The sequence below is a fragment of the Acanthochromis polyacanthus genome, chromosome 8 (genome assembly GCF_021347895.1).
Source record: "Acanthochromis polyacanthus isolate Apoly-LR-REF ecotype Palm Island chromosome 8, KAUST_Apoly_ChrSc, whole genome shotgun sequence".
NCBI lineage: Eukaryota > Metazoa > Chordata > Actinopteri > Pomacentridae > Acanthochromis > Acanthochromis polyacanthus.
Window position 1 is genome coordinate 33,686,274 of NC_067120.1, and position 14,082 is coordinate 33,700,355.

General features: G+C 45.6%; 1 protein-coding gene across 2 annotated transcripts; it reads left to right on the forward strand.

Annotated features, from left to right (window-relative positions):
• Positions 1–76: 76 nt before the first annotated feature.
• LOC127534961 (uncharacterized) lies at positions 77–11,267 on the forward strand. Of its 2 annotated transcripts, none has more exons than XM_051951460.1 (2): positions 77–470; positions 4,832–6,254. In XM_051951460.1, the coding sequence occupies exons 1-2, from the start codon at positions 144–146 to the stop codon at positions 4,904–4,906; spliced, it is 402 nt and encodes a 133-aa protein (XP_051807420.1). In that variant the 5' UTR covers positions 77–143; the 3' UTR covers positions 4,907–6,254. The 2 variants fall into 2 exon arrangements, with proteins under 2 accessions (XP_051807420.1, XP_051807419.1); XM_051951459.1 differs by having other exon boundaries at positions 353–470; positions 4,832–11,267.
• The last annotated feature ends 2,815 nt before the right edge of the window (positions 11,268–14,082 follow it).

A 14,082-nucleotide genomic window follows, 5' to 3' on the forward strand; every position in this document is an offset into this window, starting at 1 on the left:
ATAGGTACCAGTGGGTCTGAGTGGGATGCGTGGGGTGGGCGGTGTGTTTCGGGTGGGTGCTGTGATGTAAGAGGGGAGCTGGGGGGGTGGGGGCTCCTCTCTCTGCCCCATAGAGCGCAGCATGAGCGCTCCGCAGCAAAAGGATGTGTGAGCAGGCAGCGCGCTACTGTCGGGACGGAGTCCACAAACTGCTCAACAAAGAACAAGCCAAACTTCGAGCCCAGGAAAGCCGCGAGCAGCCGAAACCCGGAGCCGGTCAGGACAGCGAGTCCGCGACGGCAGCGCAGTCCGGAAACAGCGGCGCCCAGCCCGGTGGAATCGACGGGCTCGTCCGCTGGATCGTCACCAAAATGAGCGACAACAAGAACATCTCCAGCCGGGAGTACGCCTCCAGCAAGGAGGAGGTGGCCGTGGCTCAGGAGCAGTTCTTCGCCCCGGAGCCGCGGAGAGGCATCTCCGTGATTTTGGATGTGAGTATGTGGAGGCTCCGGGCGGGTTGGGGCGGGATGGAGGCATCCGGCGAGCGGCGCAGTGCGCACTTACGCACGGAGGCGACGGTGCAGGTTCCTCCAGACTTGTGGCTCCTTCTTGGCAGAGTAGATTTCACAGGTGAACCGACACCCGGTGAGGCACGTGGGTGTCACGGATCAAACCTCCCGGTGTCTGGACGCGCGCAGCTCACTGTGCATGTCCAAATGTATCCATCTTGTCCACGTTTATCCACAAATCCGCCGCACTTTTATCGCATTTTGTGAGTGAAATTCTCGTAATCCGGTCTGAAAGTTTACAATCTGATCGATCAAGCAGTGATCAGTTTCACTTTTCAAGATTTCACTGTCAATCCAAATCAACTCTGACGCACCCAATCCAATTTTATGACAGCTCTTTAATTATTAATGCAGATGTCTTACTACTGTATTGGTATTGATCCTGCCTTACATCTGAATCTTCTCTCTCTCTATGTTTTCATTTCACCCTCCCTGCTCTGGAATTATCACTCTGGCAGCTCATTGTTGATTTATCTCCACTCATCAGTGCTATTGAGTTATTTTTCTCCTGATCTCTCCTAAATGTTTGGCCTGGAGATCTGCTGATGCTGCTTTAATATAGGTGGGAAAGGGAAAAAAGTAGTTCAGCTTCTGCAGAGCCACTTAAATAGGCTGATAAAGAAGCAGATCCATGAAAACCTAATTATGATCAAGACCAGAGGGCCGATGTATCCCAGTACCCCAGTAAACTCATTCTGTTTGTGTGTGAGAGTGGAGGGGGTGCCCAGGTGGATGCTGCACTGAAATCCACCTTTAAAGGAACCAGTTTGCATCAGTTAAATTAGTTTTCTGTACATTTCCTGCTAGATTGGCCATCTTCACACAGAAAAACCCAAACTGTACAAGCTCCTGACATCAGCTCTGAACTCATTTTTGGCATTTTCCTCTCCCTGAGAGGCCTTGAACTTTGAAATGTTAATCGTTTTGCCATTTTCCAATATTATTGACCCCGGCATTATTATCACGGCGAGTGAAGTCTCCACCAGAGGGGCTTTGAGTGATGGCCGTGTGAGCGTGCTCATGTCTGCAGGCGGTGTTTTCCTCATTAGACCCTCAGCTCGCTTGTTTCTGCTTCATCCTAGCCCTTCGGTGCACCTTGCTTACTATTCCTCAGACTCCTTTCATCCTTTGTCCCTTCCCTCCTCTCCTCATCTCCTCCATCTCCTCCTCCTCCTCCTCAGAAGCATCCATTCTTAATAAGGTTAAGAGATGGATTGAAACACCCTCCCTCCTTCTTCCTCCCTCTCTGTCTTCTCTTTCCTTGGATCTGCTCGGTTCCTCCTCTTCTCTGTTTTCTCTTACAACTCTTTCCACACAAGCCTCCTCCTCTCTCAGCTCGTCTGTCTCCGACAGAGTTGGCTCTTTTCCGTGGAGTTGAGTGCGCCCCAGGGTGCAACCGGAAAAAGCAGAACAATGCGGAGCAGCTTGTCATTTGGAGCGTCTCAGCACTTAATGATTTTCACTTTGGCCTGCTCAGATGGCTGCTGCAGTCGCTGCATAAATGCACCACTTATTTATAGTTTTAGGAGCCATAAAGCCATGGTGCAGGAGTCCCAGGATCAGTTCAGTCTTCTGGTGCACAAAAACAAACACTAGTCAATAATTAGTGTGCATGTTTTGTCGTGAAAACTGGACTGCTTGAGTTTTTGCCTTAAAATTATGGCTGCAACTAAATAATTTTAGCAGTCTATTAGCAGTTTTTTCTAAGCAATTACTTCTTCTTTTTGCCTATCATCTTTATTATATATGGTTCTGCCCTCTTATGTGTGATTTTTTTTGTACTAAAAAAGTAATAAAACAGTCACAAATGAGCCCCCATTAACTTCTACAACCAGTAGCCCATGAATATATTATTTTTTTCTTCTAAAAAAGTAAGAAAAAGTCAAAAACTAGGCCAAAACACACATTAAAAGAAAGAGTGTGCAAGTTTTGTTGTGTAAACTTAAAATTTTAATCAATGTTGCCTTGAAACTATGGCTGCAACTAACTTTGAGTTCTATTATGGATAAATCTGCAGACTTTTTTTTTTTATTTTTACAGTTTTTATCAATTAATTTATCTTTTTGCCCATAATTTTCATTACATTTGGATCTGCCCTATTTTCTGTATCATCTTTTGTCTAAAAAAGTAAGAAAATAGTAAAAAATGAGGCCAAAAAACACATTACAAAAAATCGTGTACAAGACTTATTATGCACACTTGATTTATCGTGTTTCTTTTTAAAATTTCAGTCAATGCTGCCTTGAAATTATGACTGAAACTAATTGAGTCTTGTGTGACTCTGCAGACTTTTTGCATATTTTATCAATTAATTCTTCTTTTTGCTCATCATTTTTGCTTTGTATGGATCTGTTCTCTTTTATTACTAAATAGCGTGAAAGTTTTGTTGTATAAATGGTTATTCTTCCTATGTGCTAAATTTCAGTCAACTTTACCTTGAAATTTTGGCTGCAACTAAGTTTATTTCTATTATGTATGAATCTCCACTCTTTTCTGTATTCATTTTTTGTCTTAAAAAAGTAAGGAAATGGTCAAAAGCGAGGCCAAATTGTCTTATTCAACCAGCAAACCAAAACAAATTGGGTTCTTTTTCCTGATATTTTGTGTCTTGTTTATGTTATGTTGCATCTCGTTACCATCGTTCTTTGTCTCAATTTGTGTTGTTATGTCTTATTAGTGTCATTCTGTATCTCGTTTGCGTCATCTTCTGCCTCATTTCTGTCATTTCGTGTCTATTTTGTGCCGTTTTGTATCTAGGTAAACAAAATAGACAAAGTCCTTGACATTTGTGCACCAGAAGTACATAACTGTCAGTCATGCAGTTACAAAAACACACATTACTAAATAATTAGTGCGAAAATTTTGTTGCGTCTGGACAAGAAACACAAACCAGGAAGTTAGCTTCTCTCACAGTGGCTAAGGCTACACTAACGCTAGTGGCTAACGGCTAAGTTGGAAGGCAGATTAACTTGAAAGAGTCTGATAATATGAAGACCTTATCTGCAGCCTGTAAGTAATGAACATTTACTGATAAGCCGAGACGCACTTTTCACAGCAATGTGTGAATTCTACATTACTGCTCTGTATCTAAATGAGTCGGGACTCGTGAGTTGGCGAATTATCTTCAGCCTATACACTAAAAACTAGGGCCCCACGACCGATGCTGTTGCGTGGGACACCCCCTAACGAGAGTTTTGTTCTCTCAAAACCCCACAGGGCTCCTCCTTTACGAGCCTCTAACTCAGACACGTTTGAAGGAAACCCGTTTCCAAAGTTTATGTTCAAAACTGTTTTATATATGTTCCTGTTGTTCCTTTGGGAGAGAGTTTTGTTGTGTACAGCTTTAATACTACTTAAAATTCACGAGAAGGCTTTGATTTCTGTCAAATCATATATAAATGAATAAGCAGATCCTTAAAGTTATCTCATCTAAAGGGACTATAGATCACCAGTCTTTGTCCATAGGGGATTGCCTTCTGAATTCTTTGAGCTTTTCTTTATACTGGAAATGCTGATTTTTCTTAAGCCGTGTGTTGTCCCAGTCCTCCGTGTCGGGCTCCGCATCTCCGCTCCAGCCGCGCCGTCTCCCCGCCGTTTGCCAGGTGGACAGGTGTTGGAGCTCCTCTGGGCTGGATCAGCTGTGGGCTTAACCATGTTGACTGGGTACCCTCGTGAAGCCATGTCTTTCGTCGCCTCCGTAGCGTCTTGGAACAGTCTGTTGCCGTCTGGATAAAAGATTCGTATCTTTGCAGGATATGGTGTTTGAAACTTAATGTTTTTAGCTCTCAGGACTCTCTTGGCTTCAGTGTACGCACTGCATTTCTTCAGAACCTCTGGAGGAAAGTCATTGTCAACGTAAAACCGTACATTGTCACACAGCAGCTCTTTCTTCTGCCATGCCCGCCTGAGCACCTCCTCTTTCATACGGTAGCTTCCGAATCTGAGCACGATGGAGCGGGGCCTCGCATTAGCGTCAGTTGGCCTCTGCGCCAGGGCTCGGTGAGCCCACTGAATTCCAAGGTCTTCATCCTGAGCGAGGTCGAGTGTGGTTTTAAATAAACTGTCCATGAAACCAATCATATCATTCTTTGATGGCTAAAAGTTAAAAAAAAAGTAAAGAATTACATATTTGACTTTACTAGGGCACATACACACGTACTGTACATACATTTTCAGGTCTGTACAAAAATGTTTTCAAAGAAACCTAGGTTTGTTCCGTTATAGAGAAAGATACAAACTTTTTTTGATGCAAACTCATCTGCCAATGCTTTTCCCATCGCCAGCCACTGTCTGAAGTTGTCAGAAGCCATCTGAAGACAGAAGAAAGGAAGGAGAAAGGCACAAAGACTGGTCTATGATCACTGATGGGGATCATGCATGTTGGCTATTAAATCAGCAATAGCAAGTAATATAAATCAGATTCTATGAACTGTAAATCCAGGCAGTGCTGCACCTGCAGTGTTCTTACATATTTACATTTGTAGAACGAATGGGTTCACAGATAATACTGTCAAAATACAGTCTGAGATACAGTAGGATAACACTGTTTCCTGTGGACAGAAATGTGTATACAGCTCACAGAATCTAGTCACAGAATGTGGTTTAATCCCACTCGCTAAAAGTAATTTCTCTTTCACCAATATTTAAGTCTGTGTAGCCTTCAGCCAATTTTGTGTGTGCAGTTATTTCAGATGTAGGGCATGACATGACTAGGCAACTAGCTAACCGGCATGAATATTAGCATGCTAACGTTAGCGTTTTTTTTAGTAAAATCATGTGTCTGTCAGAACTAATTTGTGACTAATACGTAAAAATAACTCAACTACATAGGAATTGCAAGTCATCGATTACTTTAGTATTACAAATCAGCAAATAAAATTCAATCCACGAATTTGTGTACTTACCAGTGCAGTGTTTGTTGCCTCTGAGTAGCCGTTTTTTGATTGGTGAAGAAGGTCAAAGTTACGTGTGACGTGTTCATGGTGACGTTTCAGCTGAGACACCGGAGTGTCGATATTTACTCAACCGCTAGAGGTCGCTTAACTTCAAAACGTAACACTCGGTCGTAATGACGGGCGTGTACAAACGACCTATGTGGTGGTTTTTTCAAGGAGGACAGTCTCGTCCTGTAAAGAGTCTTTAGCCTCTGTAGGGCAATCTAGTCCCCATCCATCAATCAATCAATCAATCAAAGTTTATTTCTATGGCACTTTTCATACAAAAAGTAACACAAAGTGCTTAACAAGTTAAAAACAAACAATAAAAAACAATAAAAAGACAATGCCCCACATCCCTCCCAAATACTGCCCCACATCATACTTCCTATGAACACACAGACATACACACACAGACAGTCACACACAGACACACACACACACACACACGTTTGTACTTCTATCTTAGTGAGGACATCCATAGGCGTAATGCATTTCCTAGAGCCTTACCCTAACCTTAACTATCACAACTGATTGCCTAAACTTAATCCTTACCCTAACCAAACCTCAATTCATACCTGTTCGCTAAAAACAAGCCTTCACCCTCAAACATGGCTGTTTCAAAGTGAGGACCGGCCAAAATGTCCTCACTTTGTAAAAATGTCCTCAGTTTGATAGTTAAATGCAGAAAATGGTCCTCACCATGTAGCAAGAACACACACACACACACACACACACACACACAAAAAAAAAAACAACAGTACAACACACAGGATTAATTCTAATTTTTATGCTCCCATCAGAGGAATGTTTTGACACACTGCTGCATGCTGCTCTTCGACCATGAATCATCTGATGCACGAAAGCCAAACAGTTTAAATGTCAAGTTTTATTGGGAATTATGCGCTTGATGTCACTGACTAAACCAGCTGAGACTACAGGAAGTCACTGCATCTGGACAACAAATAGTGTAGTTACGTAATTTGAACCCATTTAATACAATTAGCTGTTGTTTTAACACTTCACTTTTTCTACGAAATGAACAAACAAGATGCATTTGGTGTATTTATTTACATTTATTCAGTGAGTATTTGCATTTCCTCATTGGTCCAAATATTCTTTAAGTTCTACTTATGGTTTAGTGGAAATAGTTACTTGATTAATCAATTAGTCAGTGTATATTAAATTACCTTGTCTGTCTGGGTTGCATTGGACTTGGCAAGAAAACAAAATAAATAAAGAATATTCATTGTTATAATTTTTACTTTGCCAAGGAATGCGGCAGAGTTATGTGGCAATTGCTGTACGTTTGTCTGTCTGTTATTCTGTCTGTGTGCAACATTACTCAAAAACAGATTAACAAATTTGGATGAAATCTTCAGGGAAGGTCAGAAATGACACAAAGACCAACTGATTAGATTCTGGCAGTGATGCAGCTCATAGTCTGGACCCACATATTTGCTAAAGATTTCTATATCATTGCAAGACAGCAGCAGGACGTCACCGCATTTCTGACAATGCCATATGGGGGAATGAACAGCCTTGGTGGAGTACTGAACTCTCTGAGTGCTTTTCTTGTTATTGTGATAATTCTAGTAGTTCTAGTGTAAAACATTCCCTGGGCCTTGTTCATAGGAGGTCTGTTTTATGTTTAGATCATTTTTTATGTTTAACTGATGTTGTGGTTTGTGTCTGGAAGATGCTCATCCTCCATGAAGCTGGTTGGCATGCTTGGTTTGTTGTCAGCTAATGTGTCTGCGTAAAGCTATGAAGGAAGGGTCTTATAAATGACTCAATGTAAAGATAAAACATACATTTATTCATTAACTCATTCAATAATTTTGCCCTTGTCTCTTCCGTGTTCATAGCGCATCGTCACAGCTGGAGAATTGTCTGACAACGCCTCATTGTTCTGCTATAGGGGCACAAGACTGGATTGTTTGTATTTCTTCAAACCAGTCACAGTCATGTTGGGCAGTGTTAAGCCCAGGATGCAGCAATGGTGTCAGGTTCAGTGTATTTGGTGGAAAGAACCAGCAGTTGCCTGATTGCATGATCCAATTCCTTTGCGAGATTTGTCATTTCCAGTTTGAGAGGTGCTCATTAGGAAGCGGATGTTATTGCTTGACTAGTAAAGGGAATTTTCAAAACATGGCTTGCTTATACCCACAGTCTACATGTGGTGAGACAGACTTCTGTTGCCCTAATTAAGTTACACATGCACAGATGTGATCAAAGTTTTCTCTGATCCCTTTTGCAATGTAAAACTTACAATTAGGCTTTAGATCAGTATTGTCTCATATAGATTTTATTGGGTTATTAAAGACGATTTGATTGCATTAATTCAGAAAAAAAGTAAGAAATGCAATAAAGGGAGGTTTATAATGCAAAAATGAGTGTTCATACCGGGTGTTTCCCTCCACTGCAGCAGCACAGAGAGGGAATGACTTGCTCATTAGCTGCTGGTTCTCTCCATCCCGTGACAGAGCGGAAAACCGAGGGAAACCCTGATTTGTTTACACGTGAGCATTTGCCTACCTCTTCCACACGCACTGGTCGCTGAGCGCTGGTTCGTTCATCTGGGCTCGGCCTGCAGCTAACAGGAACTGAGCAGGCAGGAGACAGCGATGCAGATGAAACCTGCCATTCTTCAGCCTCATTCTCTGGATTTTTCAGCATCTCTTTCTCTCTATTAGGGCAAAAGGACAAGAAAACACTCCTGAGGTTAAATAGTTATTTTCACAATTAGAGCACAATGTCATATAAAGACCTGCAATAAATGATACATTAAGGAGAGACTCTTACAATGAGAAAAAGCATGATGAATGGAATATCACTGCCTTTCAGCATTGTGAAAACACACAATTAAAATAAATCTCCACGAGGAAGAAGCAGAGCAGGATATTGACAGGGAGAATACAGCCGAGAGCAAATTATATAAGCGTGCACTGTATATCCAATATATCATTAACACATAATGCAATACCCCAGTGGAGGAAAAACTCTCGAGCACCCACATCTAAAAGAAGTCTGATTCTCATTTTCTCGCTCTGTTCCACTCTCTCCTTCCCCGTGGGATCACACTAGGTGCATCCATCAAGTTAATTAAACAGAGTGTTCTATAATTAAGAGGAATTTTAATAGGCAAGCAGCAGGAAACAGGTCAGGATAGATTGCACTGAAGTGCTGAATAAACATGGATCAGAATGAAAGAGATTTAGTGAGTGAAGCTATCTCAAAGCTGGGCTGGACAATTTCTGTATTAAATCACCCAAACAGTGGCCACATTACTGCCACAGCGTGTGTTTGTGTGTGAGAGCCTCGGGGTGTGTGTACATGTCAGGCAGCATTCAGCTCTGCAGGAATGCTACAAGAGTGATGTGTCAGCTTGGAGTGCTGCAGCCAGCAGGGGGCACTGTTGTATGATCAGTCTGCACTGAAGGATGTTCTCGGGGGCAAACCGGCCTCTCGGCTGGCCTTGGGAATCACAAATTAGTCTGTCCAGCTATGTGAGATCTAACAACGAGCAACCACTCTGGGTTAAAGTGTTCAAAAACATTTTTGGGGCGGAAGGGAGCTCGTTAGAGCTCGTAAAAACCAATTCTGAACCCTGTGGGACGGGGGAAAAAACAGATTTTTAAAATGCGGGTCCTCTAAGAAAGAGTTTAAAACCCACTGGTGCGGACAGAGGAGCAGATGGTGAGGCAGCAGATGATGACTCTGCAAGAGCTCGGCTCAAAACAGAAATAGCTCTGACATTCTCGTGTCTGTCTCGCTCTCTTCCATCTATTCTTTTCTTTGTGCACACCATGGGTGTGTTTTCTTGCGTTCACACTCGCCCAAAAAACCTACACAGCAGCAACTACTGAACCACAAACATCTCCCTTCCAGGAATCAGTCAGAAAGAAAAGAATGATGGGAAACAAGGATCATGCTGAAAAATTAACCAGACAAACCACGTCCAACTTGTGAGTGTGCATGTGAGTGTGCACGTGCATGTATGTGTATGTGGGTGTGTAAGTGAGTAATAAAGGCTATTTAAGATTTACCACTATTAAACTAGACGGTACACTGCCAGTCAAAAGTTTGGACACATCTTCTCATTCAACAGTTTTTATTCAATTATTTTCTACATTGTAGATTAATACTGCTGCACAGTGACGTAGTGGTTAGCACTTTGCACCACTCTCCCTCCATGTTGAGGTGGGAGTGGGAATTTCTCTATAGATTTTTAAAGAAAAATCAAAAGAAATGAAATAAACAATTTGTCTTTAAAAAGACAGTAAAACTGTTTAAAAGTAAAACAAAATGTGGCCAATATATAAATAAACTTATGCCCAGTCGCGACGTTTCAACCTGAATGGGTCTTTATCAAGCTGTTGGGCAATGTAAATATGGCTTGCTCGATAGGTCTGTTCGGCTTGAGAGCAAAATCACAAATGAGCTCTGCTCCGCTTGGTGGAAGGCATTAGAAATTGCAAACTCTAAATTGGAGCCCTGTAAGTTTTCTCCCATTTGGTACAACCCTGATTTTCAAGTTAACAATCAGCCGCTCCATTTAGCTGTTTGGGAGCAGAATGGAATCACACATCTCCACCACCTCTTCTCAGATAATACGTTCATGTCATATACAAACTTGCTTCAAAAATACAAAATAAAAAATGGGAATTTTTTACATTATCTTCAAGTTAAAAATATTATTAAGAAACGAATCCCAACACTTCAAAGCACGCTCCGGCCGCCGGCATTAGCTGAAGCAATCATAAAGCTCTCTCCGACAACAACTAAAACCCTCTCTAAAATATATAAGTTACTCTTAAGCACTGATACAATACATTTACCTATCTCTAAATGGGAGTCAGATCTATCTATATCTCCGGAACCAGACTTCTGGACTCAAATTTGCGATAATGCATTTAAAATGACAAAATACACAAACTTACAACTCATCCAATACAAAATCCTCCATAGAACACATATTACTCAATATATGATGAACAAAATGGGATTCTCCGACTCCGACATCTGTCTCCAGTGCTCCCAGAACACTGCTGATGCTTATTTTCATGCTCTATGGCTGTGCACCCCCGTAAAAAATTTCTGGACCAACGTCTCAGAAAAACTTTCCGCTATCTTAAACTGCAGGATTCCTCTATCTCCAAGTCTGTGTTTACTTGGCGACTTAACAACAACGGACCTACCACGCAAACAATCTCAATCCTTACTTGTAGTCCTCGCCATTGCCAAAAAAACAATCCTTGTTAACTGGAAAAATAAGCAATCTCTGAACATTAATCTCTGGTTGAACCTCCTCATAAATCACATTTCAATGGAGAAAATCTCTGCTTCAAATAAAAATCAGTTGTTAAATTTTATACAAACATGGTCACTGTATGTTAACTACCTTAACTTAAACCTGGTAACCTGACTCTGCCTGTTAGCGAAAACCACCACATCACCCCAATATATGTTGCTGCTTATGTATGTTGGCATTGTGTAACTAATGATTGTCTTCAGTTAGGAACCCAGTCGCTGTCAGCAGGATCGAGCGGGCCGTATCGACGACAACTTACAGTCAACAACTCCCCAGGATCCTCTGTCTATATGCATGAATGGCTAACTTGGTGTTACTGCATGCTTGGCTAATCTTCCAGGTGCTGTCCCCTGTGGCTCGATGTGGTTGGCCTTGTTCCCCGGGCGGCGCTCGGTTTGGGCGGGCGCCGGGTCGCCTCGGGGGCCGGGGGTCGTGGGGGGCTGGTGGCGTCCTGCGGGGTGGCTGCTTCTGTGGGGGGCATGGTGGGCGGTTCGGCTCGGTCAGGTGCCTGGTTTGGGCGCCCGCCGGGTCGCCATCTGCGGCTAAAAATGTCGTGGATGGCGGCCCGGCGGTCGTCTGGGTCTGGCGCCCGGTCGGGCTGGGTCGCCTGTCGTGTTCTCTTCATGGGGGTGGCCGCTTTGTGTGGTGTCGTTGGCCTCCCGTGGTTCCCTTGGCGCTTGTGGTGGCCTGGCGGCCGTCTGGATCGGGCGCTGCCCCCCGGGTCTCTGCTGGGTCGCAATGCGTCTCGGCCGTCTCCCGGTGCCCGCGGCGGGTGCTGTGCGGGGGTGTTGCCCGGGGGCTCGGGGCGGCGCTGTTCCGGCATGGCCTGTTGCTCTTCGGCTAGGGGTTGCGGTTCCGGCCTGGTGGGTCTCTGGGTGCCCCGTGGTACCCTCTCCTCTCCCCCTCCTCCTCCTTGCCTTTTCCCCCCTCGCCTCCCTCCTCCCGTCTTCCTCCGCCTCCTTGTCCCCTCTCCCTCGCCCCTCCCTCCTCCCTCCCCTCGTCTTCCCGCTCTGCTGCCTGTCCTCTCCTTTCTTGTCGTCTCCTCCTCCCCCTCCTTCTCCTGCCTTCCGCCCTCCCCCTGGGGGGTGGGGCGGGGGATGGGTGTGGGATGGGAGGGCGGGTGTGGGATGGGGTGGGGGGCTTGGGGGGCTGAGGGGGAGGAGGGTAGGGGGAGGGGGACCGGGTGCGGTGCGCGGGGGCGTTCTGGCCTGGCCTGCGCCGTCTGCCCGCTGGGGCGCCGGGGCTGGGGGTGGGGTGGGGTGTTGGGGATTGGGGTGGGGGGGTGTATGGGGGGGCACTGGGCACGCGCACACCTCCCTCCGCCTGGCTGGGTGGGGCCCCGTTGATCGCTCCTCTTAAATCACTTCACAAGCTTCGCACAATACAACTTGTAAATATACACATAGGGCACACAACATATCCCTTGGGGGGGGGTGGAGAGGTACTATTCCTACTCCACAATTCCCCTCCAATTTTAATGCACCACACTACCTGGGGGGTGGGTGGTTATGGGGTGGGACGTCATTAGACGGGATGGGCCCCAGTGCAGTGTTGTGCTGTGGCCCCCCGTCTATGCCCCCACCCTGACACTTCTTCCCCCAATTTTAACGCACCACATACACATTCACATTTTGGGCTTGCGGTGAGGCTGAGTGGGGGTTTCGTTACCCTGTGCTCTGCCTTACCGACCCCCCAATCCTAAGACACCACACATACTTGTATATACACTTGGGTGGGTCACATTCACGGTGCAGGGCGAGTATTCACCAGTTGGGGAACTGGTGAACTCAGTAACAGGGCAACTCACAATAGTTTTACTGGCGTGATCTCCGGGGCTTCTCCCTGCCGGGCCCGAGGGCCTGGGTTGTTGCGCCTCCCCTGGTGCTCCTTCCTCTCCCTCCCTCCCTCCTCCCCTCCCTCCCTCAGGGTCGCGTCTCTCTGGGCGGCCGGAGGTGGGCTGGGCTCGTCTGCCCTTTCGGTGCCGTTGCCCGGTCCCTTGGTGCTGTTTTCCGGTGAGCGGGTGGCCTCCCGGATTTGGGTGTGGGAGGGGTGGCGTGGGTGGTGTGGTTGGATGGGGTGGGGTGGGGTGGCTGGGCGAGGGGTGGGGGGGTGGCTTGGTGGGGGGGCGGGGGGGTGTTGGGGGTGGGTTGTGGTGGGCGGCATGGTGGGGGAGGGGGGGTGGCGTGGGTGGGTGGCGGGGGGTGGGACGGTGGAGGGGGCGGGGGTTTGGGGTCTGGGGGGCGGGGGGATCGGGTTGTGGGGGGGATGGGGGGAGGGCGGGTGGTCGTGGGGGAAGTGGGGGAAGTGGGGCTGTGGGCCGGTGGGGCGCCGTGGGGGTCCGCTATGGCCCGTTCTGCTGCCCGGGCCTTGGGGCTCTGGCTGTGTCGGGGGGGGGTCGCTCCGGGCTCCTGGGCTGGGTCTCCGCTTGGTGGCTCCTGCGGGGGGGCTGGGTGGACCTCCTTGGGCTGGAGGGGACAGCTCCCTCCTTTTGGTGGAGGTTTTCATGCATGCCAGACCCACCACACCGGCACCTACCAAAACTCAATAGAGTGTGTTCCTCCGGTTGCTGAGTCAGTGGAGGTTGCTGGGTTAGTGTCTGTGGATCTCACTCTGCTCTATCTATCCTTCTTGTGGCCTCCTGACATCTTCATGATTGATCCAGTTGGGACTTTGTCGTATTAGGTGTTTGTGAAGGGTTTTAGATTTGTAAATGGTTTTAAGGTGTGAATTAAAGAGTACAAACAAATAAAATGCACCTTTTCTCTTAGAACACTGTCTATGCCTCACCTTTCTGTCTGTCCTGTGTTTGTTTTGTTTCACTTGGGTGTGCACAGCCCTCAATGGCATAATGTAGAAAACAGCTTGAAATAAACATGATAGGTTAATTTGCCATGAGGGCCGGTGATGGTCACAGTCACAAAGAAGAAAAAAATTGCACATGAAGCTTAAGCAGTGGCACCATGAGTGGTTGGTGTCATTTTTGAGCGGACTTGCAGACAAAAAAATAAATAAAGAAAAAAAACAAAAAAAAACAAATGAGCTCTGCTCTGTGCTCCTCTTAATATAGGCTGCTAGGCCACGCCTCCTGGAAAATAAAAAGGCGATTGAAAATAAAAAGGCGAATGAATCGGTAAATGAAATAAACTATCCAGTATGGGTTTTAATGGTAAATGATATATTTTAAAGGTAAGTAATTGGATTTCTATATGTTTTTAATAGTTTTAAATGTTTGTAATATGAATTAAATATTTTTAAGGTAAGTATTTATTAAGGTAAGTATCTTATT

Coding starts and splice junctions, on each gene's coding strand:
- LOC127534961 (XM_051951459.1), top strand. CDS start 9,843: ATGGGTCTTTATCAAGCTGTTGGGCAATGTAAATATGGCTTGCTCGAT.